General features: G+C 57.5%; 1 protein-coding gene and 1 long non-coding RNA gene across 2 annotated transcripts in view; one reads left to right on the top strand and one right to left on the bottom strand.

The window, feature by feature from the left end:
- LOC128929233 (uncharacterized) overlaps positions 1 to 24,487 on the top strand; it is a 38,044-nt gene extending 13,557 nt beyond the window's left edge. Inside the window, exons 2-3 of the long non-coding RNA XR_008475314.2 lie at positions 1,836 to 19,776; positions 24,038 to 24,487. This is a non-coding gene — a long non-coding RNA (uncharacterized LOC128929233). The remainder of the gene's footprint in view (positions 1 to 1,835; positions 19,777 to 24,037) is intronic.
- Positions 12,655 to 21,315, bottom strand: HS3ST6 (heparan sulfate-glucosamine 3-sulfotransferase 6). The gene is made up of 2 exons (XM_035266634.3): positions 20,822 to 21,315; positions 12,655 to 16,255 (listed from the first exon to the last, which is right to left on the bottom strand). Exons 1-2 carry the CDS (start codon positions 21,220 to 21,222, stop codon positions 15,640 to 15,642), a joined length of 1,017 nt encoding a protein of 338 aa, XP_035122525.2. The 5' UTR covers positions 21,223 to 21,315; the 3' UTR covers positions 12,655 to 15,639.
- Positions 24,488 to 27,810: the final 3,323 nt, after the last annotated feature.

Raw genomic sequence — 27,810 nt, 5'->3', positions numbered from 1 at the left:
TGGCCTGCTTGCTCCAGAAGGTGACGGGAAAGCCTAACCTTTTTTTCTTTCTCTTTTGTAAACATTTCAAAACCTTTTTCTGCCCAAGCGAGGTGGCTCACACCTGTAATCCCAGCACTTTGGGAGGCCGAGGCAGGCGTATCATGAGATCAGGAGTTCAAGACTAGCCTGGCCAACACAGTGAAACCTCATCTCTATTAAAAATACAAAAATTAGCCGGGCATGGTGGTCGGTGCCTGTAATCCCAACTACTCAGGAGGCTGAGGCAGGAGAATCGCTTGAACCCAGGAGGCAAGGGTTGCAGTGAGCTGAGATCACGCCACTGCACTCCAGCTGGGTAACAGAGCAAGACTCCATCTCAAAAAAAACAAAACAGGCCAGGCACCATGGCTCACAGCTATAATTCCAGCACTTTGGGAAGCCGAGGTGGGCGGATCACGAGGTCAAGAGATCGAGACCATCCTGGCCAACATGGTGAAACCCCATCTCTACTAAAAATACAACAGTTAGCTGGGCAAGGTGGCAGGTGCCTATAGTCGCAGCTACTCCAGAGGCTAACACAGGAGAATCACTTGAACCCGGGAGGTGGAGGTTGCAGTGAGTTGCAGTGGACCGAGATCATGTCACTGCAGTACAGCCTGGGTAACAGGGTGAGACTCTGTCTCAAAAACCAAAAGAAAAAAAGCTCTTTTTCTTATGAAGTGCAGTTGACCCTAGACCAACACAGGTTTGAACTGCATGGGTCCACTTAGACCAGTATTTTTTCTTTCTTTTTTTTTTTTTTTTTTTTTTGAGATGGAGTTTCGCTCTTGTTGCCCAGGCTGGAGTGCAATGGCATGATCTTGGCTCACCACAACCTCAGGTTTAAGCGATTCTCCTGCCTCTGCCTCCTGAGTAGCTGGGATTACAGGCGTGCTCCATCATGCCCGGCTAATATTTGTAGTAGAGACAGGGTTTCTCCATGTTGGTCAGGCTGGTCTCGAATTCCCGACCTCAGGTGATCCACCCAATTCGGCCTCCCAAAGTGCTGGGATTACAGGCGTGACCACCATGCCCAGTCACATTTTTTTTCTTCTTCTTCTTTCTTTTTTTTTTTTTTTTTTTTGAGAAATGGTCTCCTTGTTGCCCAGGCTGGAGTGAGTGGGTGGTGTGATCTCAGCTCACTGCAGCCTCGACCTCCCTGGGCTCAAGCAATCCTCCCACCTCAGCCTCCCAAGTAACTGGGACTATAGGCACCTGCCAGTACACCCCGCTAACTTTTCTATTTTTTGTAGTGACAGGGTCATGCTGCATTGCCCAGGCTAGTTCTGAACCCCTGGCTTCAAGCAGTCCTCCTAAAGTGTTGGGATATAGGCATAAGCCACTGTGCCCAGCCTCAAAGAAGATCAGTTTTTGTTTTGTTCTGTTTGGAGATGCAATCTCACTCTGTTGCCCAGGGTGGAGTGCAGTGACTCAGTCTTGGCTCACTACAACCTCTGCCTCCCCGGTTCAAGTGATTCTCCTGCCTCAGTCTCCTGAGTACCTGAAATTATGGGCCTGCGCCACCATGCCAGGCTAATTTTTGTGTTTTTGGTAGAGATGGGGTTTAGCCTTATTGGTCAGGCTGCTCTTGAACGCCTGACCTCCGGTGATCCGCCTGCCTCAGCCTCCCAAAGTGCTGGGATTACAGGCGTGAGCCACCGCGCCCGGCCAGATCGCTGTTTGCGTTTTGAAACCTTGGTCTCATGTATAAATCCTGTTCCTGCTCGAACTCGAGCCCACGATCTTAGCAATCATTGGTGGACTGAGTGGTTTGAATTCTAGAAGTTCTCGCAACGGCCTTGTTTTCTTTGCAGAATCAAACTCCAGCTGCCAGAAGCCTTTGGGCAGAGTCATTCTATCAAGCATCATGATGGAAGGGACCCAGGAAAACTGTCACCATGTGGCTGCCTCCAGGTGGTACAATTATGCGAGCAGCCCCAATAACATCCGTGCAGACATTCCTGGAGGAGAAGCGACCTTTGGGCTCCTCTCTGTCTTAGGTTCGGATCACAGATGTGACTTTAGGGTTAGATCGAAAGGCATTCTCGTCTTCAAGCCCACACCGCTGCTATCAGCCTGTCACGTTCGTCAAGAGAAATACGTGCAATTAACAGAGGAGACGGGGCTGGCGGCAGCCAATTATAACGAACACATCAGATTCCAGTAGCGCGGCACAAACACACTTGCCCATTGATTTTTGGCACCTGTGCCTCTCAGGGCCTGTTTTCTACCCCTTCAGGGACCTTTGTAAAATGTCAGTTCTTGCGCCTTTCCTGAGCGTGCACACACCGTGTTCACTCTGTGACACACCTGGGTCGTGTGGACAGAGAAACGGTGTTTTCTGCTGCTAATGTTTGCTTTCTTTGACTCTTCTCTGGTGCACAATGTAAAACTTAAAAGCAGCGCACGGCCGGGCATGGTGGCTCACACCTGTAATCCCAGCACTTTGGGAGGCCCAGGCGGGCAGATCACAAGATCAGGAGATCGAGACCATCCTGGCTAACATGGTGAAACCCCATCTCTACTGAAAATACAAAAAATTAGCTCAGTGTGGTGGCACATGCCTGTAGTCCCAGCTCCTTGGGAGGTTGAGGCAGGAGAATGGCTTCAACCTGGGAAGCCGAGGTTGCAGTAAGCCGAGATCACGCGATTGTACTCCAGCCTGAGTGACACAGTGAGACTCCAGCTCAAAAAAAAAAAAAAAAAAAACGCAGTGGCGTGGTGGCTCATGCCTATAATCCCAGTAGTTTGAGAGGCCCAGGCAGGCCGATTACCTGAGGTCAGGAGTTCAAGACCAGCCTGGACAACATGGCAAAACTCCATCTCTACTAAAAATACAAAAATTAGCCAGGCATGGTGGTGCATGCCTGTAATCCCAGCTACTTGGGAGGCTGAGGCAGTAGAATTGTTTGACCTCTGTTTGGCTGAGGCAGGCAGAGGTTGCAGTGAGCAGAGACAGCGCCACTGCACTCCAGCCGGGTGACAGAACGAGACTCCTTCTCAAAAAAAATAAGAATGAAGGAAAAGAAGTGTATACAGAACTAACGCCCTGAAGCCAGAGCCAAGAGATGAAGCGAAGGCACTCATCATGGCCTGTGATCCCTGCATGCCGGGGTCGGGGGAGGGGACCCACAGCCGAGCTGGAGCCCCTTCCCCGCTTCCCTGGCTTTGTGGGCGGTGGCCAGCCAGCCACTAGAACACCCTCAGAGATGGGTCCCTCATTCCAGAGCTTTCCAATGGGGTCCCATTTGATCCCATGACCAAACAGACTGAGTGAACCCAGCTCCCGAATGTGCCTCCCACACCCCGGGCTCTGCCCACCAAGCGCTGGCGGGGCAACTTCATTCTGTGCCCCCCGGAAGCAACCCCCCCATCTGTGCGGTTCCTCCCTCAATCCCCTCTTGGGACCTGACCCCAGCTCGAACTCAGTGAAGCTTTTTTGAGTAGAGTCACAGCAGATGCTTGGGGAGAGCTCCTGACACGGAAACTCGGGTGAGCCCCAAGCCCTGCCGGCTCCTGGAGCCTCTGGAATGTTCCCCAACAGAACGAACAGCTCTGCGCCTGACGCTGGGTCTCGTGTCGCTCAGTGGTGTTCCAGGTCAGTTGTGCATCTGGGTCCACACGGCCTCCGGGGTAGGGGCCATTGCCTGCGGGGCCAGGGCAGGCCAGACGCAGGTTCTTGGGGAGGGAAATGTTGAGAGCAGGACGGGCTGAACGTGTGGGTGCATTTCTTCCCCTGCAGTCGCCAAAGGAAAATCGCAATAGCGGTTACTCCAGGGACTGGGGCACTTGTACATAATTAGAGCAAATGGCAGCTGCTTGAGGGGGCTTTCAGGCGAGGGGCCAGAACATTTTTCTCTTCTTTCTTTTCTTTTTTTACATAGAGTTTTGCTCTTGTTGCCCAGGCTGGAGTGCAAAGGCGTGATCTCTGCTCACTGCAACCTCTGCCTCCCAGGTTCAAGCCATTCTCCTGCCTCAGCCTCCCAAGTAGTTGGGATTACAGGTGCAAGCTATCATGCCCAGCCAATTTTTGTATTTTTAGTAGAGACCACGTTGTATTTTAGTAGAGACCATGTTGGCCAGGCTGGTCTCAGTCTCCTGATTTCATGATCTTTCCACCTCAGCCTCCCAAAGTGCTGGGATTACAGGTGTGAGCCTCCACGCCCAGCCACCCAGCTAATTTTTTTATATTTTTGGTAGAGACAGAGTTTTGCTGAGTTGGTCAGGCTGGTCTCGAACTCCTGACCTCAAGTGATCAACCCGCCTTAGCCTCCCAAAGTGCTGGAATTACAGGCATGAGCCACCAGACTTGGCCTTTTTTTAAAAATAATTAAATTTTCTTTTGTTTTCTGAGACAGGGTCTTGCTGTGTCGCCCAGGCTGGAGTGCAGTGGTGCAATCTTGGCTCATTGCAGCCTCTACCTCCGGACCTCAAGCAGTTCTCCCACCCTAGCTTCCTGATAGCTGGGACAATAGGCATGCGCCACTATGCCTGGCTCATTTCTGTATTTTCTGTATAGACGAGGTCTCACCATGTTGCCCAGGCTGGTCTCGAACTCCTGGGCTCAAAGTGACCCACCTGCCTCAGCCTCCCCAAGTGCTAGGATTATAGGCATGAGCCACAGTGAACTGTTACAGTGAACTTTACCAAGAGGGTTAAAGAGACATCAGATGCCGTCAATTCTTTGCAAATGTTGTGCCCGATAGACACCTGTGAACTATCTCTTTTCACCGATGCTAGGTCCCACCCCCACAAATTCTGGTTCTATTGGTCTCAGGTGTGACAGTGGGTGGGGCGGGGGGGGGAGCTTAAAGCTCCCAGGGGATTCTAATTTGTAGCCAGGCCTAGAACCTCCGCCCTGGGGCCTGCTGCCCACAGTCTGCTCCCGAGAGTCCTCGGAGGGCAGAGAGCAGGCAGTCAAGGAAGGCTTCTTGGAGGAGGAGTGAAGAGGTGGCAGAGAGTATTCCAGGCAGAGAGTATTCCAAGCACAGGGTAGGGTTCAAGAGGAGGCACAGAACAAAAAGCAGCATCAAGGGGCAGGAAAGAACAAGCTTGATGTTCCTGGATGTCAGAGCTGGGATACTGTGTATGCAAATTAGAGAAGACCCAGCCTAAACAGGCTGTGTGCACAGGGATCTCACTGGTGTCAGCATCAGCCCCAAGCAGGGAGCTGGTTTAAAACACAGGACCTCAGTCTCCTCCCAGGCCCCTTGAATTGGAATCTGCATTTTAACAAGATTCCCGGGCCATTCGTTCGCTCACTGTTTGAGAAGCACGACTTTAGAAGATGAGAAATAGGGCCAGGCATGTTGGTTCACGCCTGTAATCCAAGTACTTTGGAGACCAAGGCGGGCGGATCACCTGAGGTTGTGAGTTCAAGACCAGCCTGACCAACATGGTGAAACCCCGTCTTTAAAAAAAGAAAAAGAAAAAGATGAGAAATGGAACCTAAAATTTAAGCATATCGTTTTCGTTTTCTTTTTTTGAGAGTATCGCTCTGTCACCCAGGCTGGAGTATAGTGCCACAATCTTGGCTCACTGCAACCTCCGCCTTCCAAGTTCAAGCGATTCTCCTGCCTCAGTCTCCCGAGTAGCTGGGATTGCAGGTGCCTGCCACCAGGCCCAGCTAATTTTTGTATTTTTATAGAGATGGGGTTTCTCCTTGTTGGCCAGGCTGGTCTCAAACTCCTGGCCTCAGGTGATCCACCCACGTTGGCCTCCCAAAGTGCTGGGATTCCAGAAGTGAGCCACCGCGCCTGGCTTTTCTTCTCTTTTTTACAAACTGGCACAGCCCATACTGTATCTGCAAATCACGTCTCGCCGGTCTTCTCGTCTCTGCGTACAAGTCACAGGAGCTACTTCATGTTGGATGATGACACAACCCAAATTTCTCCCTCTTTGCCCTCTGATCAGTAAGTCACCGTCTCTTCTATCTGTGTACATCAGCATAGTGTGCTGCAGGAATCCTGGAATGAGTTGGGCTAATCAGTATAGAAAGAAAATCAGTTTGCAATTGATCATTTGGAGTCTGAAATCCGGGGCTCAGGCGATTCTCCCCACTCAGCCTTCTGAGTAGCTGGAACTACAAGCACACACCACCGTCCTGGCTAAAGTTTCACTTTTGTTCTGTTTTACGATCTGGGCTCACTGCAACCTCCACCTCCCGGATTCAAGCAATTCTCCTACCTCAGCCCCCAGAGTAGCTGGGATTACAGGCATGTGCCACCAAGCCGGGCTATTTTTATTTTTATTTATTTTTATTTATTTTTTTTTTTTTGAGACGGAGTCTCGCTGTTGTTACCCAGACTGGAGTGCAATGGCGCCATCTCAGCTCACCGCAACCTCCGCCTCCTGGGTTCAGGCAATTCTCCTGCCTCAGCCTCCCGAGCAGCTGGGATTACAGGCACGCGCCACCATGCCCAGCTAATTTTTGTATTTTTAGTAGAGCCGGGTTTCACCTTGTTGACCAGGATGGTCTCAATCTCTTGACCTCGTGATCCACCCACCTCAGCCTCCTGAAGTGCTGGGATTATAGGGTGAGCCATCGCGCCCAGCCTATTTTTATATTTTTAATAGAGACGGGGTTTCACCATGTTGGCCAGGCTGGTCTTGAACTCCTGACCTCAAGTGATCCACCTATTTTGGCCTCCCAAAGTGCTGGGATTACAGGCATGAGCCACAGCACCTGGCCATCCGGGGCTGTTTCTAAGCTCATGGTGAGTCTGGCAGTGATCTCCCCAGGGACCAAGGGATTCCTGATTATGCGTCCTCCAGCTTGTCCAGCTGGCCACGACTCTGGGCCCTTAGCTGAGCTCTCCCCAGGCCTGCACGAATCCCCCAACTGTGCTCCTGACAAACAGGACCAGCCAGTGATGGATGCCTAGCGCCCCCGATCATCCCTGCACAAGGGAGCTGCCCCAGTTCCCAGCCAGAGTCCAGACAGTGAAACCAGGGGCCAGACAGTCTCCAGATGCTTCTCCCCAAAACCCCGGCGTGCTTGGCAGGAGTCCCCTCCCCTGCTGCACAGCTGCCCGTCCTCAGCAGGAGACCAGCTTTCCATCAGATAGGCTGTGGTCCTCCCTCGTGAGAGACGGAAAAGACGATAGCATCTGACCGTGGGAGGCTGTCAGGTCCGTCCAGCTCTCCCCCTGCACACGGGGCCGGCCCAGGAGTGCTGGGAGCAGAGAGGAGAACAAGATCGGCGATTGTTCTTTGGTGACGGTGACGGTGACGGAGCTGGCTTCCCGTCACCAGAACACTTGCAAATGAAATCCTGCTGGCAACAGTTTTGCATTAACTGTTTGGGTTGCCTGACTCTTTTCGGTGGTGCCTCCAGCAAAAAGTACACACAATGTGGCTAAGATTAGGCAGCATGAAAGGAATTCCTCAGCCTCGGAACCAGAGCCTGGCTTTGAGGGGGAGGATCTTGTCCTGTGTGTCCCTGGAAGCCTCAGCAACGCTTGTTGTCAGAAGAGTCTCTTAGTTCCTCAGGAGGTGGGGGTGGCTGGCTCACCCCTGTCACCCCAGCACTTTGGGAGGCCAAGGCGGGTGGATCACTTGAGGTCAGAAGTTCGAGACCCGCCTGGACAAAATGGTGAAACCCGGTGTCTACTGAAAATACAAAAATTAGCCAGGCATGGTGGTGGGTACCTGTAATCCCAGCCACTCGGGAGGCTGAGGCAGGAGAATCGCTTGAACCCGAGAAGCGGAGATTGCACTGAGCTGAGATCGCACCACTGCACTCCAGCCTGGGGGACAGAGCAAGTCCCTGTTTCAAAATAAATAAATAAAAATAAGAGATGGGGCTGAATGTCCCAAGCCCCACGGCTCCAGAGCTGGGGCGTCCCCTGCAGGTGGCATGTGCACCTGGCTATCTCCATGGCTTCAGTGGTCAGAAAGGAAGGAAGGGGCCGGGCGTGGTGGCTCACGCCTATAATCCCAGCACTTTGGGAGGCCGAGGGCGGTGAATCACGAGGTCAAGAGATCGAGACCATCCTGGTCAAAAGGTGAAACCCCGTCTCTATTAAAAATACAAAAAAATTAACTGGGCATGGTGGTGTGTGCCTGTAGTCCCAGCTACTCGGGAGGCTGAGGCAGGGGAATTGGTTGAACCCAGGAGGTGGAGGTTGCAGTGAGCCGAGATCGCGCCATTGCACTCCAGCCTGGGTAACAAGAGTGAAACTCCATCTCAAAAAAAAAAAAAAAGGAAGGAAGAAAGGAAAGTTACTCAGGCATGGTAGCATGTGCCTGTAACCCCAACTACTCAGCTGAGGCAGGAGGATTGGTTGAGCCCAGGAGTTTAAGGCTGCAGTGAGCTGTGGTGGCACCACTGCACTCCAGCCTAGGTGACAGAGCAAGACCCTGTCTCTGAAAAAAAAAAAAGGCAGGAAACAGTGGCTCATGCCTGTAATCCCAGCACTTTGGAAGGTAGAGGCAGGTGGATCACAAGGTCAGGAGTTCAAAACCAGCCTGACCATGGTGAAATCCCATCTCTACTAAAAATACAAAAATTAGCTGGGCATGGTGGTGCACACCTGTAATCCCAGCTACTCAGGAAGCTGAGACAGGAGAATCACTTGAACCCGGGAGACGGGGGTAGCCATGAGCCGAGATCGTGCCATTGCCCTCTATTCAGGGTGACAGAGCAAGACTCTGTCTCAAAAAAAGAAAAATTAACTGGGTGTGGTGGTGGGTGCCTGTAATCCCAGCTACTTGGGAGGCTGAGGCAGGAAAAGCGCTTGAACCCAGGAGGCAGAGATTGCAGTGAGCTGAGATGGTGCCACTGTAGTCCAGCCTGGGCAACAAAAGCAAAACTTCTCAAAAAAAAAAAAAAAAAAAACCTAGCTGGCATAGCCTACTACCCACCTTGGCTGCATGGTCTAGCCTATTGCTTCTAGGCTGCAAACCCATCCAGCACATTACCATACTGAATACTGTAGGCAAATGTAATACAGTGGCAGGTATTTCTGTACCTAAACATATCTATACATAGAAAATGCACAGTAAGGCCGGGCGTGGTGGATCACACCTGTAATCCCAGCACTTTGGGAGGCTGAGGCAAGCAGATTGCTTGAGGTCAAGAGTTCGAGACCAGCCTAGACAACATGGCAAAACCTAAAATACAAAAATTAGTCTCTACTAAAAATACAAAAATTAGCCCAGTGTGGTGACACACCCTATAATACCAGCTACTCAGTTGGCTGACGCAGGAGAATTGCTTGAACACAGGAGGTAGAGGTTATAGGGAGCCAAGATCATGCCACTGCACTCCAGCTTAGGCAACAAAAGCAAGAATCTGTCTCAAAAAAAAAAAAAAAAAAAAAAGCCAGGCGAGGTGGCTCATGCCTGTAATCCCAGTACTTTGGGAGCCCGAGGCTGGCGAATCAACTGAGGTCAGGAGTTCAAGACAAGCCTGGCCAACATAGTGAAACCCCATCTCTGCTAAAAATACAAAAATTAGCTGGGCATGGTGGCATGCACCTGTAATCCCAGCTACTTGGGAGGCTGAGCCAGGAGAATCGCTTGAACCCAGGAGGCGGACGTTGCAGTGAACCGAGATCATGTCACTGCACTCCAGCCTGGTGACAGAGCAGGACTCCAACCCGAAAATATATGTGTGTGTGTGTGGTGTGTATTTTTAATAAGCGAAACAGCTTACTATAAATATTTTACTTTATAAACTTTTCTTTTTTTAACTTTTTCACTTTTACAGTAGCACTTAGCTTAAAGCAAAACACATCACTTGCTTTCTTTACATTATTCAATAAGCTTTTCTCTATTAATTTTTTTTTTTTTTTGAGATGGAGTTTCGCTCTTGTTACCCAGGCTGGAGTGCAATGGCGCGATCTCGGCTCACCACAACCTCCGCCTCCTGGGTTCAGGCAATTCTCCTGCCTCAGCCTCCTGAGTAGCTGGGATTACAGGCACACGCCACCATGCCCAGCTAATTTTTTGTATTTTTAGTAGAGACGGGGTTTCACCCTGTTGACCAGGATGGTCTCGATCTGTTGACCTCGTGGTCCACCCGCCTCGGCCCCCACAAAGTGCTGGGATTACAGGCGTGAGCCACCGCGCCCGGCCCAAATTTTTTTTTTAACTTTTTAGAGGCTACAACACAAGCACACACATTAGTGTAGGTAGGCCTGACAGGGCCAGGATCTCAAATCCCTGTCCCACCTCCACATCTTGTCCCACTGGAAGGTCTTTAGGGGCATTAAACACATGGAGCCGTAAATGCATCTCCTGTGACAGCAGTGCCTTCTTCCAGACACCTCCTGAAGGACCTGCTTCAGGCTGCTTACAGGTCATTTTTTTTTTTTTTTTTTTTTTGAGTAGGAGTCTCACTCTGCTGTCCAGGCTGGAGTGCAGTGGCACCATCTTTGCTCACAGCGAGTTCCGCCTCCGAGGTTCAAGCGATTCTCCTGCCTCGGCCTCCCAAGTAGCTGAGATTACAGGCGCCCACCACCACACCCAGCTATTTTTTTTTTTGAGATGGAGTCTTGTGGTTGCCAGGCTGGAGTACAGTGGCACAATCTTGGCTCACTGCAACCTCCATCTCCCAGGTTCAAGCAATTCCCCTGCCTCAGCCTCCTGAGTAGCTGGGACTACAGCTGTACACCACCACACCCAGCTGATTTTTTGTATTTTAGTAGAGACAGGGTTTCACCATGACCAGGATAGTCTCGATCTGTCCTCGTGATTCGCCCACCTTGGCCTCCCAAAGTGCTGGGATTACAGGCTTCAGCCACCGCTCCCGGCCCATGCTTTGCTTTCTTGGCAGCTATATGGTTTGCACTGCTGGGCCTCTGTGTGCCCCCCACCCTTGCCCTGTGGGCCGTGGAGTTCTCAGAAGCACATGCTCTCACCCTGGGTGGGTGCCTGTGGGCAGAAGGAGATGCACCATGGGGTTCTCTCAGCCACTGTGCCCTGAACACCTCCCCTTTCTCCAGATTCTCAGCCGGGTCCCACCCCTACTCCTAGAGCCTCCCTGGATCCGGGAGCAGAGATGGAGAAGGGGCTCATGTGCCGCCGGGGGAATAAGGCTGGCATGCAGGACACAGGAAGAGCAAGCTTAGGACCCGAGAGCTCGTGAGGGCACAAAAGGAGTCTGGGCCTCAGGAGTGGGAGCTGCCTGCAGGTGATGGCCCTGCCCAGGGGCACGGACGGCTCCCAGCTGCCCAGAGCATCCCAAGGGCTAAAATGGATAAGACGCATTCATCACGAACCCGAGGCTGCCCCTGACCCCCCACCTCCCACCCTGCCCTCTGGCATAAGCATTGGTCCCAATGACAGAGAGACTGCAGAAGTCAGCCCTTGCCAGTTTGAGAGAAACCTTCTAGAAAGGCAGCGTCCCACAGAAATGAACCACCACATTCCTGAGGTCAGCGAAGTTGCAGCCCCTGTGCAGGGACAGGGGAAGCATCCCAGGCCTTCATGGGGTCCCCGGCCTGTCCTGGGCCATGGCCCAGCAGCTGCAGAGGAGCCCACCTGGAAGCCCAGCTCCTTAGGGGAACAAGGCACCTGGGGCAGGCTGGCAGACAGGAGAAGGGGCTAAGGCCTGGGGAGCCAGGAAAGGGGTAGCGACAGAAGCTCCAAGGGGACCCAGTTCATTTTAAGTCACTCACCTGTGGCCCAGCCCCCTCCTGGAGCCCAGGATGTCCCATCTCAGGCTTGTGAGGGGCCTTAAATCTGGCCACATGGCCCAGGGGAAACTGAGCTTTCCCCAAAGCACCTCTCCTCCTGCACACAGGGGACTCAGACGCTCACCACCATGGAACCCCAGAATCCAGGCTTCACCCCAGGCGGGGGGCCAGCTTCCCCGTCCCTCCCCGGCTCTGGCCTGCACGGCCACCTTGCCCTGACCCTCCAGCCCCATGCTCTGACCACAGGGCAACCGGCCCAGCCCCAGGCAGAGGGGCCACCCAGAACCAGTGGCCGCAGGCCCATCCCCCCACAGAGGGCTGGGGTCAGCAGCCACAGCTGAGCTCTGAGGACCCCCCAGGTCAGGCAATCAGCCCCGTGAGGACCCCTGCCCCAGGGGAGGGAGGAAGATTCTCCCACCACTCCCTGCAAACTGGGGATCTCAGGTCCCAGGGTTGGGCCTCACAGGAAGTGCTGGAATAGTGAGAGGCAGCAAGCTGCTGGCCCTTTCTTGTCCCCTCTCTTCCTCTACCACAGCTATGGGGCTTCATAAATATTTTCAGGCCCGTGGAGAGGGTGGGCCCAGGGGCTGACCCCTCCCTGTCTCCCCTTTGGGGCTGAGTTGCTGGGGCCAGGGCCTGCTCAAGGATTCCATGCCTGTGTGTGCAAGGCTCAGGGCAAAGAGCATGGACACCCAGTCCCACCCACCCGTCCCAGTTGGCCAGAAGGGACAGGAGGGCCAGGGCTTTGTGAGGACCCTCGAGGTGGAAGCAGCCCCCTCCCCAGGCTTCTCCGAGCCCCTCCCTGGACCCCCAGGGCTGTGAGGACCCCCACCCCAGCCCGTGACCCCCTCTATCCACTCTGGCTGGGGCAGGAGGGCTGCAGATGCTCCAGGCCCTTCCCCTCCACAGGGCGGAACAGGAAGAGGGTAATTGAATCCGCACTTCTAGACCCATCTGGAACATTCCAACATGGAAAACCCACGAAGCAGCTAGGGAAGCAATTTAGGGACTTTAATTAAAGGCCGATGACTCTCCCAGGGAGCCCCTCCCCGCATGCAGCCCGTAGGTCCCCCACATCTGCCCTCCGTGTGTTCAGAGGCACAGCTGGGCACCTCACCCTCATGGGGTGCTGGCGGTTAGGTGGAGTTCCCACTTGCAGGGTGCAGAACATGCCAGCCCACCCTCTCCCCTCGCTGCTTCCAGGGCCTGCCCCCCAGGCCCTGGGCTCAGGCCCCAAAGCCAGGCAAAGCAGTGCCCCACCCCACCCCCACAGCTCTGTCGGGAAGGGAAGAGTGGGGTGATTTGCTGGGCTTGGAAAGGGAGCCCTAAACAGAGGGAAGAAAGTAGCAGAGCCTCAGTGAAAGCACAGCTACCCCTCGAAGGCTGCCTCCATCCCCGTGGGCACCTTCTGCAGGGAAAGGCATTCCAGGCAGGGGGAGCAGTGCAAAGCCCATGAGTTCGGACAGAGCATGGCGGCGGAAGGAGCTGGCAGGTGCCAGTGTGGTGGGCGTGTTGGAATGAGGGGCGCACGTAGGGCTGAGGGGCAGGCAAGGCTTACAGGACTGTAACAGCTGTGGTCAGGAGTCTGTTTTTCACCCTAAAACCAGTAACGGGTAAAGGCAGGGGTCAGAGGATTGTACAACACTGGGTCTGGTTTACCCCTGACTGCCTCCGGCTGCCATCCAGAGAGCTCACTGGAGAACGACGGAGAGCAGCCCGTGAAACTATCCCAGCATCGGAAGGGTGTGTCTGGCAAGAAGAAATTCACATGCACCCAGCGGGAACTGGGTCACCAGGGGCCAGGGGCTGTCCTGCCTCCCTCCCAGCCCCACCGACCAGGGCAGGCAGCCTGGCTGTCTTCACAGGGGACACCCGTGCAGGGCGTGGGGACAGAGCAGCCAAGCCCAGTGATCCCCTCCGGGCATGGATCCCGTGGCTGCTGTCAGTCAGGCGGGCTCTTTCCCCTCCACCCACATCAGAACTTCGAGGCCCATGACTTGTCCACATCTGGGACCACATCTGCCCACCACGTTGCCACTGCAGTCTCTGGGTGCATGCTTGGAGGGGAACCCGGAACCTGCCTCTGTCATGGCCTGGGACGGAGGGGCCTGGAGGAAGCGCCTGCCCCTTAGGGCAGCTGCAGACAGATGGGAGAGGCCACTCCGCCCAGAAACTTAACAGGAACGGGGATGGGTATCTAGATGCAGCCCCTGCCTCCCCTCCTCACCCAGCCGTCATGTGGCAGAGACAGTGGCTGTGGTCACGGATGGAGCCACTGGCTCAAAGCTGACAGGTGGCCCTCCTGCAAACCCTTCCTCACTGCCTGTATCTCTGTGCCTCCAAGAGAGGCAGAAAGACCACATCAGGGCTGTGGGACCCAAGGCTCAGCCAGGCTGTGTAGGCCACAGCCAGGCCCCAAGACAGGCCTGGAGCTGAGCCCAGGCAGCCCCGGGGTCATCATCAGGACAGCTGGTGGGCACCGGGAACACCGCACGTGGCCAGGAGCAGGTGAGAGTCATGACTGAGGGGACTCTCCCGTGCCCAGGACATGGGGTGGACGGGGCACCCCAGCCTGCCTGAGTCTGGCCTCAGTTATGAGCGGGCAGCTGAGCTGCAGATGGCCACTGGTTCCAGCCCTGTCCCCAGCGGGAGGGGGCAGAACACAGCGGTACTGGGGCAGCAGGAGCCTGGGGGGAGTGGGTGGGGCCCTGAGTGGGTGGGGCCTGAGAGTGGGTGGGGCTCTACAAGGAAGTCTAGGAGGCTATTAATCATCGATCGCCCCACCCACACACCCAACACTCGCTGCTCTCACGAACACTCCGTCAGTTCCGCAGAAAGCTCCAGAAGGAAGAGGCCACTGCGCACCTGGATGTGGGATGAACCAAGGTGGTAGGTGCAGACCCGAATTTAATCCTGCCCCACCAGTCCACAGAGCAGCCTGCGGCCTCAGTTTCCTCATCCCGAGCCTGAGGACAGCCTCGCCCAACCTCCCAGGTCTGAGAAGTGTGTGGCCCCGAGTGTCACTAGGGCTAAACCGCATGTCACTGGGCAGGCCCTAAGCCTCTCCAAGTTCACATGCTAGACCTGACAAGACACACCGCCCACCTCTGAGGGTGTACAAAGAATGAGTTTTGGGCTGGGTGCGGTGGCTCACACCTGTAATCCCAGCACTGGGAGGCCGAGGCAGGCGGATCATTTGAGGTCAGGTGTTCGAGACCAGCCTGGCCAACATGGCAAAACCAGATCTCTACAAAAAATACAAATATTAGCCGGGCGTGGTGGCAGACGCCTGTAGCCCCAACTACCTGGGAGGCTGAGGCAAGAGAATCACTAGAACCCGGGAAGTGGAGGCTGCAGTGAGCTGAGATCTCAACACTGCACTCCAGCCTGGGCCACAGAGGTTGACTCCATCTCAAAAAAAAAAAAAAAAGAGTTTTGGGTGACAAGAGGCACACAGTGAGTGCCCAGTGGAGGTCACTGGTATGGTTATCACACCCCTGGAGGCAGCACCTCCATCCTCCAACCTCCAGGTCTTGAGGAAAAATCTGGGTCCAAGCTTTTTTTTTTTTTTTTTTTTTTTTTTTTTGAGACAGGGTCTCACTCTTGTCACCCAGGCTGGAGTGCAATGGCGCAATCTCGGCTCACCGCAACCTCTGCCTCCCAGATTCAAGCAATTCTCCTGCCTCAGCCTCCCGAGTAGCTGGGACTACAGGCACCAGCCACCACACCTGGCTAATTTTTGTATTTTTAGCAGAGACTGGGTTTCACTATGTTGGCCAGGCTGGTCTCGAACTCCTGACCTTGTGATCTGCCCGCCTCGGCCTCCCAAAGTGCTGGGATTACAGGCGCGAGCCACCGCACTGGGTCCCAAGCTTTTATTTCTGAACTATCCCTCTCCGTGCAGCATGTGCACACCGCCTGCTCTGGCCGGGTGAGCGGATGTCAGTCAAGGTCCCGGGCCTCCCCAGGGTGCCACTCAGTCCCAGCCGAAGTCCTGGCCCGTCATCTGGTAGAACTTGTGGTTGAAGGGCCGATAGAAGTCCTGCAGGCGCCGGACCACAGCCTGGGCCACGCGCGGGTGGGGCCGGCCCTTGGACTTGCCCAGGCAGCGGGGCCGGCGGCTGCCCTGGGCCTTCTGGAGGCAGGGGAAGCCCTTGGTGACGTTGAAGTAGAAGTGCTTGTCCGTGACGACCCGTTTAAGGCCCAGGAAGTCCTGCACGCGGCCGACCTCTCCGGCCGGGTCGCTGACCAGGCGCTCCCCGCTGACAAACAGGAAATGGGACAGGGGGAAGTAGCGCAGCCAGTTGTCCAGGTGCTGGGCATACAGGCCGATGCGGACGGCGCTCCAGGCCGTGTCCACGGGGCCCAGGCCGTGGCGGAAGGCCAGGGCGCGGAAGCTGGGCAGGCCCGGGGTCTTGGAGAGCGTCTGGGCATAGTCGGAGATGGCCCGGGTCACGGGGTTCCGCACCACCACGATCAGCTTCGTGTCCGGGGACATGGCGTGGATTCGGCGGGGCGCCTCTCGCGTCACGAAGTAGCTGGGGGTCTTCTCCATGGTGATCTGCCCGTCCAAGGTTCGGGGCATCAGACTCCTGTGGGACGGGTGTGAGCAGAGGGGGCCTCAGCCTCCCCAGACCCAGACCGGCCCCAGGAGACGCCCAGGCCTCCAAGGTAGGCGAGGCTTCCTCCCCGCCCGGCCCACCCCTCCTTAGGTGCATGGCTGGGCAGCCTGGAACCTGCACTGAGGGTGCCCAGCCCAGCTCCGCCTGCCCTGCCTCCTGCTGCTCTGAGGATAAGAGGGTGATGGTCGCCCCAACATGCCCCTCACCACCCACGTATCCTCCCCACGCAATCTCTGCCATCCTCACCTGCAGCGCCAGCTCCCTCCCACTGCACCCACCCTCTCCCGAAACTAGGCTGCCCCGAACTCCTTTCTGACCCCAGACCAAGGACCCTGAGGCCTGCCCACCTGGCCTTGCCACCTGGCAGGCCTCTCAGCCGGCATCCCTCCAGGTTCCCCTTCCACTGGTGGCTGAGAGCATCCCCTAAATCACCAATTATTGACAATGTCCTCAACACAAAGTAGCCCGCCCACCCCGCCTAATGTAACTACATCTCTCCCATCTTAATTAATTTTTTGAGACAGCATATGGCTCTGTCACCTGGGCTGGAGTGCAGTGGCGTGATCTCGGCTCACTGCAACCTCTGCCTCCTGGGTTCAAGTGATTCTCATGCCTCAGCCTCCCAGGTAGCTGGAATTATAGGCAGTCGCCCCCACACCCAGCTAATTTTTGTATTTTTAGTAGAGACGGGGTTTTGCCATATTTGCCAGGCTGGTCTTGAACTCCTGACCTTGTGATCCACCCGCCTCGGCCTCCCAAAGTGCTGAGATTACAGGGGTGAGCCACCCCATCCAGCCTCTCTCCCTATCCGTTTTTTGTTGGTTTTTTTTTTTTTTTTTTTTGAGATGGAATTTCACTGTTGCCCAGGCTGGAGTGCAATGGCATGATCTCGGCTCGGGGAAACCTCCACCTCCCAGGTTCCCGCAATTCTCCTGCCTCAGCTTCCCCATTAGCTGGGATTACAGGCATGTACCACCACACCCGGCTAATTTTGTATTTTTAGTAGAGACGGGGTTTCGCCATATTTGCCAGGCTGGTCTTGAACTCCTGACCTTGTGATCCACCCTCCTTGGCCTCCCAAAGTACTGGGATTACAGGCGTGAGCCACCTCGCCTGGCCTCTCCCCATCTTTAGTTGTAGGTCTGGGAATTGTCATCAACCTGGACCTGGACTCGGGAGGCCCAAAAGCTACCAGCGGAGCCCCGCATGTGTGAGGAAAGTCAGAAAAGTGGCTGTGCCAGTCTGAGGATCCTTCCCAAGACCCTGGGCCCCTGCGGCCCCCCAGATCTTGCCAGTTGCCTTGGTGCCAGGCCGGGGAGGGGGCCTTTCTGAGCTCGTCATTCTGACACAGGGGAGGAGGGCACTGACCCAGTCCCAAGGTCCCAGGGGAATCAGCCGACCTTACCCCAGGACTGGCCTACCTGGGCAGAGAGCCCATCCTGGTGCCCAGCCCAGGCAGGCCCAGGCACCCCCAGCAGTGTCCAGGGCAGCACCTGCCAGCCAGGTAGTGCGGGGTGAAGTTGGGCAGGGCAGGGCGGGGCAGGTCAGCTGAGCAAACAGCTCCGAGGGAGAGCTGGGGAAGGCTGGGAACTAGGTCAATAGAGGCAGAGGCTGTGGGACCTGTGTTAGGGAGGGGTGCCCTGCCCGGCCTTGCCCAGCCCTGCCTCCTGCCCTCTGAGGGGGCTTCCCACACCCCTGCTGACTGCTCCAGGAGTGCCCCCTGCCGGGAGGCTGACATGCCAGAAGTGACCCCCAGACTCAGGACCTGAGTCCCCTTTTCCTGCTCAGACCCCCAGGAGAACTCAGCTGGGGTGCTCAGCAGAGAATGCTGGAGGTGGGACAGGATGTGTGTGGACGGCAGCGGGAGAGAATCCAGCTTCCCCACAACACCACCCATAAGCAGGGCAGAGTGGGGGTGGGCAGCACGGGAGCCTGCTGGCCTCTCAGAGCCAGGCCCTGGGCAGAGCTGGCCTACAGACGTCATCAGACAAGTCTTCCTCCATCTTGGTGGCAGAGGGAGCAGGGACTCCCTCCACCCGCCTGCTGCCACTTTGGAGGCAGCCACACTGAGACTGGGAGGGGGAGGGGTGCCAGGGGTGAGCGTGGGGCTCAGCCCTCCCTCTTCCCACCCTTGGGGGCTGCCTCCTTCCAGCCCACCTGGAAGGGTGGGGTCAGTCCCCGAACCGAACCGCTGCACTCCCCATCCCACCTCCTCCAGCTGGAATCCACGTGGGAACCGCACCCAGCGTCCCAGGAACGAACACAGAGACCTCAGGTGGTCTGAGGCCCAGCAGCTCAGGGGCACTCCTGTCCCTGAGAGGAGGTCATGCAAAGGGGAGGCACCCCCCCCCCCCACCACGGGACCCGATGACGATACTCACAGAGAGAAGCCAGGGAGGGTAGACCCTGCCAGGCCTCATCTGAAGTCACTGCCTCCCTTCATACCCTTCTGCCAGGATGGACGCCCCAGGCCCTTCCCTCCCATCATGGACACACCCTAACCCCAGGCACCGGGGGAGACCAGGAGCCCACCCCTTTCCTTTCCCAAACGCCACACAAATGACTGAATATCCTCCTCTTCACGCTGCTGGAGAGACCAGCACTGACGCAGGAATGTTTGCCACCCCCCTCAGGCTTTCTCTCCAAAGAGTCAGAGAACTCCGAAGGGGGATGGAGTTCCCAGACCCCCTGCCGTGGAAGGGGGTGGGAACACGGAGGGGCGGCAAGGGCTTTCGAGGCCCCTTCTTGCACAAACCAGCTCAGAGATTTGAGATCTTTGGGGTCAATTACTTTCCCTCCCCAGGCATCAGAAGCCTGTCCTAGCCGGGGTATGGATGAGGGTGGGAGAGATGGGGGAGGAGGGAAGGGAGAGGACTCGACCTCTGTGTGACAAACATCTGACAAGTTGCTCTGAGGACCCTCCCGACCCTCCCTCCCTGCGGAGCCCACCTCATCTGGTGTGCATTTCCCTGCGGCTTCCATCCAGCCCTGGGTGACCCTCCCTCCTCTGTCTCAGCCTCCCTCCTCCTGCCCCACACCTCGGGCCTGGGACTCAGCAGATGAAGCCAGAAAGTGCCAGGGGGTTGCATCCCCACCACAGGAGCTTCTCTCCAGGACTGATGGGAAGTGGAGTCCCACAGAAGCCGGAGTCCCTCCCTGCACCCACTGCTCTTGCACCCCAGGAACTAAGGGGTTCCCCTACTCACCCCACTCCTTGCCTCTTCTTGCTTTTCTTTTGGTTTTTTGTTTGTTTGTTTGTTTTTTGAGACAATCTCTTTCTGTTGCCCAGGCTGAAGAGCAGTGGTGCTATCTCGGCTCACTACAAGCTCTGCCTCCCGGGTTCAAGCGATTCTCCTGCCTCAGCCTCCCAAGTAGCTCCTCCTCCCCTCCTCCCAGCAGCAGGGACTAGGGATGCATTCTGAACCCTGCCCACCATCAGGGGAGTGAGGTCTGTCTCCAGAGCCTGAGCTGAGGATGCCTGATTCAGCCAGGTGAGCCCCAGGATGGACTCCACCTCCCCCAGCCCCACCTGACTTCTCTAGCACCCACTGCTGGCACCAGCCCTCCAGATCTCAAAAGCCAGCCCCCCTGCTCTCACGGAGCCCCTCCCTGCCCTCCAAACCCAAGAGTAGTTTTAGTACAAAAGGCAAAGTTAACAAATAGAGGTAGGAGTTGGGGGAGGAAGAGGATCAGCAGATCAGAACTGAGAAACTGGAGCATCTGGAGGTGAACCGTCTGGGTCCTGCCGCTCCCACTGATTTGCCAGGTGGCCTTGGGCAGGGTCCTCTTGGCAGGGGCTCGGTCCAAGGTTGGGGGTGAACAGCCACCAGAGCGGGGTGCTTCAGCTGGGGCTGCATGCTCCCCACATTCCACTGCCACAGCCCACGTCCATCCTGAGTAGAGGCAGAACAGCCACAGAGCCCCATGCGGGGGGCTGGAGTCACCCTGGGCACTCACCTAAAGGCAGCCTCCTCCTTTCCAAAGCCCAGACCTTCTCTGGACTCCCATGACCACCGAGAGGGTTCCTGTGCTCAGAGTTGGGGGTCTTGGGGAGGAAGGATGCTTTCAGGCCTGAGACCTACTCTGTCTGCTAAGTGACCCCATCTGCCCAGCCTGGAACCTGGAGGGTCCTTTCTAGGGTACCTGGCCAGAGGTCAGAGAGTCACACCTGCGCGCCCAGTGACAGGGCGGGAGAGGCATTTCTAACGCTCCCAGGTAATCCCATGGGCTAGGAAGGACCTCCAGGCTGGGATTGCACCGCCTCCCCCCCGTCCCGGTAGGTCCCTCAGCAGAGCGAAGGGAACCGGGGCTTTCCCCTAGTGTCTTCAAAGTGTTAGGGAATCCTAGCCAGATACCCATTCCTCCTTCCCGAGCCGCGTCCCCGGGTCCAGCCAGGGCTTCCCAACAGAGTGGTCCCAGCCCCAGTGCCCGGAGACCTCGCCCCGCGGCTCCCTGGGGCGCACGATACCCTCCCCAGGAAGGCGCCGGCCGGGGCGCGCACGGAAGCGGACAGGGCGGACGGGCCAGGGTGCTCACCGATACCAGGCGAGGCCGCGCTCGTAGCACCTGTCGAAGAAGTGGGGCTCGGAGCCGAGCGCGCGGACGTCGGGGTGCAGCCGCAGGAACTCCAGCAGGGCGCGCGTGCCACCCTTCTTCACGCCCACGATGAGCGCCTGCGGGAAGCGCCGGCGGCCGGGGCCAATGGCTACGGGCAGGTCCGTGGCTCCCGGGCGGCGGACGGAGCTGGAAGTCTCGGCTGGCGTCGGGGCCGGCCCTGGGGCGCGGGCGGCCGGCGGGCAGCGGCTGGGGAGGGCGCGGAGGCAGTAGGCGCCGAGCACCAGGACCACGAGCAGCAGCGGCGCACGGGACGCCGGCAGAGCTGCCCCTTGCCCGGCCCCCGCGCCCTGGCCGCCCACGGCCCCGCCGCTACCTGCCATGGGGTCGCGCCGCGCCCTGTCCCGGGAGCGGGGGCGGCAAGAGGGCGCGCATCCCGGCCCGCGCGCCACTCAGCCCGTGGGCGCCCGGTTTCTGCTCTGCGCCCCGCGGCCCCGCAGCCTGGGAGCGGGCGCGGGGCGGGTCCAGAGGCGGGGCCGGGACGCCCTCCCCCTCCGAGGCCAATGCAGGGGCTGGGACCCGCCGGCAGCCGCCACCACCCGGGCGCGACTCGAGCTGCCAGGACGCTCCCGCTCCGAGACCCCAGGCTCTGGCTCGCTTGGCTAGGGCGTCTTCACCCCTGCGCGGGGACGATGCGGCGGCGGCGGTTCGGGACGCAGGGCAGGGACAGGGCGGCGCGCCGGCCCCGGACCTTCCGTTTGAAAGCGGATGGCCTCCCCCGCCACCCCCCGCCGCGACCTACTCCTGGACTTGTGCAGCAGGTGCACGGGCCGAGCCTTGGCCTGCAGGAGTGGGAGCCTCCTCGCCAGACCAAGGGGACCGAGGAAGCCCGTCAATCCGGGCATTCGCCCTGCTAAGGGAGAACGAGGACCGGCCAGCACCCTAGTGTGCAGACAGGGGTCCCAAAACGTGTCGGGGAAGTCTGCGGCTGGGAATGGGATGCGTCCTACACTTCCAGCTGACAGTCAGGGGTCAGAGACCTTGCCACACATCAGGGTCACAGCCTGGTGGCTGAGAGGCCAAGTCACCTCTAGTTACAGTTTTAGAATGGAAGGGACGGGCTCAGAGAAGACAGGCTTCCCTCCCAGGGCCCCAGTGGTGAGCTGAATTCAGGCCTGAGACCTGCTCTGTCTACTAGGTCACCCCATTTACCCAGCCTGGTCCACCTGGCGTTCCCCTGAGATGTCAGTGATGCATTTCGGAAGTTGGCAAAGTGGCCCCCACTGGAGGTGCGAAGGACTCAGGGAGCTCTGTGTTGGGGAAGGGAAGGAGCCCAGGACCTGCCCTAGGGGCTGCCTCTGAGGGCCGTGAGATTCAGGGGCCTCTTGGCTGGGACCTGTGGGAGGCTGGACACTGCAGGAGCCTCACATCCCGCCAGGTTCACTGCAGGCAACAGCCTGCAGGGGAGGCCAGCGGGGCTCAGAGAGGGTGAATAACTTGCCTCATCCCAGGGGAAAGATGGCATTAGACCTGGGTCCTCTCTCTGCCTCTGCCCCAGCCTTCCTGCTGAAGGGTTGGTGCCAGGCAGGCACAAGCTCCCCGAAAAGGCCCAGCATCTTTCCAGCCACTGGCTCGCAACCCCTGCCCTGAGCTCTGCTCATTAATGAGCCGTTCCAGCCCTAACGGTATCTGGACAAGTCCCAGCAGCTGGGCTGCCTCAAGGGGCAGAGGGCCTCCACGACCCACAGACATTCCACAGCTTCCACCCAGTGGCAGCCCTGGTCAGAGGGGGCCACACAGGGCTGACGGGGTGAAGACCGCAGACCAGACCCCCAGCCTGGGCCCCAGACATGCGGGTGGCACCAGCTCGTCTGTGCAAGCCTCCACAGGATCCCCACGGCAGGCACTGGGAACGGCTTTGTGAGGAGCGCACGCTGGCACATGCAGGGCACAGAAAGTTCTTCTGGTCTAGCTTGACACGGGATTGTTCCAGATGGACTGGCTCGGGGCGGGAGCAGGTGTCCCACCCTACAACACCCACCTCACAATCTCAGCAGTCCCCACCAGGACTTGAAATTCCAGCACTGGTTCCCTGGCCAGGCCCGCCATGGTCATGTCCATCTCCCGGCCTTTCCTCTGCCATCCATCCCCCTGCTGGATGCTTTTTCCTTAGTCCCCGCTGAGGGCCAAAGGACTTTCCAGGAGGAATTGACCAGAATGGCAGGATGTGGAACGCACTGGGGGCAGGGGGAGAGATACCAGGGACCAGGAGTCAGCTCCAAGGGTTCTGCTGGAAGCTGACCCCTCCCTCCATCTGGCAATCGGCTGACGGGTGGCTGCACTCCCGGGGCTGTTTGTTCACCCGTGGGTCCCCAGCACCTAACATCCTGGGACGCAGTAGGGACTCCATCAATGTCGCTCAGTGGAAGGGTATGCGTGGGAGGACAGGTCGGGAAGGCTTTCTGGAGGTGACAGCCGGGTGAAGAGGAGGAGAACAGCATTTCAGGCCAAGGAACCACGTGGGTGAAGCCTCAGCAGCTGAGATCCCCTGGCAGTAGAGGATGGGGTGGAGCTTAAGGCCCGGCAGGAACAGGGACAGACAGGGCTTAGACGCTGGTCTGAGGCTGGTCCAGCCCTGCCTCCTCCTCAGGCTCCCACCAACTCTGAGCCACCAGTTTGTTTAGTTTTGTTTTGAGACTATCTGGCTCCGTCACCCAGGCTGGAGTGCAGTGGCACTTTCTCCACTCACTGCAACCTCCGCCTCCTGGGTTCGAGCAAGTCTCCTGTCTCAGCCTGCGGAGTAGCTGGGATTACAGGCACGAGCCACGACACCCGGCTAATTTTTGTATTTTTAGTAGACACGGGCTTTCACCTTGTTGGTCAGGCTGGTCTCGAATTCCTGACCTCATGATCCGCCCGCCTCAGCCTCCCAAAGTGCTGGGATTACAGGCGTAGCCGCTGCGCCGGGCCCAGACCGTTCTTTGTAAAACGAAGACCCAGTCGTGACTGTGAAGGGCCTCTTCGGTGACAGCGTGATTTCGATGTGATTCAGACACCATACACTCCAGCCACACTGGTTTTCAGTATGTTCACTGTGGTGCAATCATCACCACAAGCAATTTTAGAACATTTCTATCACCCCAAAAAGAAATTCTGTGTCCATTAGCAATTATGCCCTATTCTCTCCCCTTCCCGCAGCCCCTGGCAACCAGGAATCTACTTTCTGTCTCTACGGATTTGCCTTTTCTGGACATTTCACAGAAAGAGAATCATTGCTTGAAGCCAAGAGTTCAAGGTCAACCTGAGCAACAAAGCAGAACACCGTCTCTACAGAAAATTTACAAACTAGCCAGGCGCAGTGACACACACCAGCAGTCCCAGCACTTTGGAAGGCTGACGCAGGAGGTTCACTCAAAACCAGCCTGGGCAACATACGGAGTCCCAGTCTCTACAAAATATTTCAAAATTCGCCAAGCACGATGGTATGCATCTGTATTCCTAGCTTACTCAGAAGGCTGAGGTGGGAGGATCACTTGAGCCCAGGAGTTTGAGGCTGCTGTGAGCCGTGATTATACCACTGCATTCCAGGCTGGGCGACAGAGTGAGAGCCCATCTCTTAAAAAAGAAATCAATAAATATGGCCAGGCACAGTGGCTCACACCTGTAATTCCAGAACTTTGGGAGGCCGAAGCGGCCGGATCACTTGAGGTCAGGAGTTTGAGGCCAGTCTGGCCAACATGGTGAAACCCCATCTCTACCATACATTAGCCAGGTGTGGGCTGGGTGCAGTGGCTCACCCCTGTAATCCCAGCCCTTTGGGAGACTGAGGCGAGTGGATCACCTGAGGTTGGGAGTTCAAGACCAGCCTGACCAACATGGAGAAACCCCATCTCTATTAAAAATACAAAAAATTACCCAGGCGTGATGGCACAGGCCTGTAATCCCAGCGACTTGAGAGGCTGAGGCAGGAGAATCACTTGAACCCAGGAGGCAGAGGTTGCAGTGGGCTGAGATCCCAGCTTGGGCAACAAGAGCGAAACTCCATCTCAAATAATAATAATAATAAATTAGCCAGGTGTGCTAGTGCATACCTGTAGTCCCAGCTACATGGGAGGCTGAAGCACAAGAATCCCTCGAACCTGGGAGGCAGAGGTTGCAGCGAGCTGAAGTTGCACGACAGCACTCCAGCCTGGGAGACAGAGTGAGACCCCATCTCTAAAAAGAAAAAAAAAAAAAGAGAGAATTATACAATTTCCTTTTGTGTCTGGCGTCTCTCACTCCGCACACTGTGGCGTGTGTCAGTGCCTCGCTCCTCTTCATGGCTGAGGGGTTCTTATGAAAAACGCTGCCGTGATCATCCAGGCGATGGTTTTGTGCGGACACAGGATTCCTGTCTGTAGTGGAACTGCTCAGTCATATAGTAACTGCATTGAGTGGCTTGTAAAGGTGAAATTTGATAATTTCAGGAACTTCTCATCCATGCTGGTCACCCACACAGTGGCTTTCCTCCCTCCGCCCCAGGACACCTGAGCAGCTCCTCCCTGGCCTTGCAGATGGGGGGCCCAGGTTCGATGCTCTGCCAGCTCCTTCCTGTATGACCCGTAGACTGTGGATCCCCTTCTCTGAGCTACAAGGTAATGGACAGCCCAGGCTGTAGGGAAAGAGGGTGGGGAGCGTTCCTGCAATCCTGGGAGGGTCCCTTGCATCCTGCTCTCTGTCTGAATGTCCTCTGCCAAGAAACAGATATCAATAAGTTCCTTCTTCCCAGCCAGATTCTCCCAAGGCCCCTGGAGGTTTTAGGGTCCACACTGCCCGAGCTCATCTTGAACCCTGTCTAAGCCAGACGACCAGGCAGATGGTCTGTCTGTCCATCCTCCGGCTGTGAGACATGCAGAGGGTCAGCCTGATGTCGTGGCTGGGAGGTGAGGATCTGGGAGGGGAGATAGGCTGTGCTGCTCCCGATGCTGGGCCCAGTAAACCTCTTCCCCTGGGGAGGTGCCAAGGAGGGCCAAAGCAGGAGGAGACAGAGAGGGGAAGAAGTGGGGAGTCCTGGGGAGCCAGGCCACGCTGGGAGGAAGGCCCTGCCTGGCCTCCGATCCATGACCAGTGTCCTGGCTGTGGCTCTGCCCCCTTCACAGACTGCAACTATTTCTTTGTGGGTGATTTTCATCCCTGTCTCCACCTACCCATGAGCTCTACATGGGCAGAAATGGGGTCAGTCTTGATTCCTTTCAGGCTCTACCTCCGACCAGAGTGAGAGCTGATGTTTGTTGAATGACTAAGTAAGTGTGTGTGTGTGTGTGTGTGTGTGTGTATGTCCCTCCCCAACACCTCTCTCCACCTCTTTCCCAGTCTGTCCCCTCCCCAGGGTGGGCACCCCCAGCCTGGCGCCTCACAGGCAAAGGCAAGGCCTGTGAGCTATGGCCCCACTCTGGAAAATGATTAAAGGCCCCGCCCTCCACTGGGGACAGCTGGGGCAGACTTCACACAGGGAGGAGGAGCTCGGAGAACTCCCTCCCTGGGCTGGGGCCCTGCCACTCCGTGCCACACGTGGCCAACCACCAGTGCCTCTGATCAGGGTCCTTGTACTGCCATGCTGGGTCAGCTGGTGATGGTCAGCCTGGCAGGGGTGCACGGGGCTTGCAGTACTGCTCCAGGCAGCCAGCTCAGGTCCTCTCTGCCCACACCTGCCCCTTTCTGCTTCTCCCTGCAGGAGGAACAGTGGCTCTGGGAAGGGCTCTGCTGCCGCAGAGAGGGAGTTGTTGAGCGGGCAGCGGACTTCAAAGGAGTGGGGCCAGGCAGGGTCTGGACTGCGCTGCCTTCTCCCAGCACTCCCACCTCTGCATCTGGGGCCAGCATGTCCCCAAGACTGGACTCAGGCCTCAGAGTAGACTGGCCTTCACCTGCAAACTGGGCCCTGTGTGCAGGGCTGTGTCCCCAGGGCTGTGCCCCAGGCTCCGCTGTGTCGCTGTGTCCAGGCCTGCAGCTGGGAGGCAGGAGTCCTGCTGGTGCTGGGGGATCTCACCACAGCAGCGCAGGGGTGCTGAGCCTGCTGGGGGCTGGGGAGTAGCGACTCCTCCTGCACCCCAGGGCCTCAGGCTCATCCGCACATCCATGTCGGGAGGGGTATGGTAGGGAGGTGAGGGTGGGAGGGGGCGACTGGGTTCTGGGGGTGGGCAGCAAGCCGACTCCAAATTGAGGGCCCAGCAAGGGATGGCTGTGGGCAGGGGCTGGGTGCTGGCGTCACTAGAGAACGGGGTGGTGTTTCCAGCAATGGAGAGTCTGTGTGGAATCAGCCACCCCGCCTTCCGGCTCCTTCTGGGTTACACCCCATCCTCGGGGCTGCCCCCTCGATTTCCTTGAGAAACAGAACACTCTGAGGGTGCCGCCCCTTCCTCCCCAGGGCACAGCCTTGCCTCTCGAGTTGGGTTCAGGAGCAGCGGGCAGGCCTGGGCACGGCTGGGTGGCCACCTCGGGGGAGCAAGAGGAACTCTGTGTCCAGGACACTGTGATCCCCGGCCAGGGCCCAGGCTTGGCTCAGAGCAGCCACCAGGAGAGTCTGCGGCACGAATGGGGACTGACCATGCCCACCCACCGCTGTCTGCTCCCGAGTGGGTGCCGCGCCCAACCCAGCCCTGGTGGGACTGCGGCCCCTGGTGGGGGTGAGGCCCGTGGGCCGCTTCCGGGAGCCGCCTACCCGCGGACCGGCCGGCCTGTGGGAACGGGGCATCGGGAAGGGTCCGGGAAGGCACCGCGGCCCGATGCACACCCCGGCCCACGAGGCGGCACCCGGGACCCGGGCGCGGGACCGTGCGCAGACCTGACCGGCAGGGGGCGAGCTCGCTCCGCGCTGCCGGGCCGGGCGGGTCTGAGTGCGCAGGCGCGGGGTGGGGCCGACGCTGCAGTTCCCCGGGTAGCCGCAGGGTGGCGCGCCGGAGACGGCGAGCGGTCCTCGCGGAGACGCCCCCCAC

The sequence above is a fragment of the Callithrix jacchus genome, chromosome 12, assembly GCF_049354715.1.
Source record: "Callithrix jacchus isolate 240 chromosome 12, calJac240_pri, whole genome shotgun sequence".
Lineage (NCBI taxonomy): Eukaryota > Metazoa > Chordata > Mammalia > Primates > Cebidae > Callithrix > Callithrix jacchus.
Note: the sequence above shows the minus strand (reverse complement) of the source record. Positions and strands in the feature narration are given on the sequence as shown.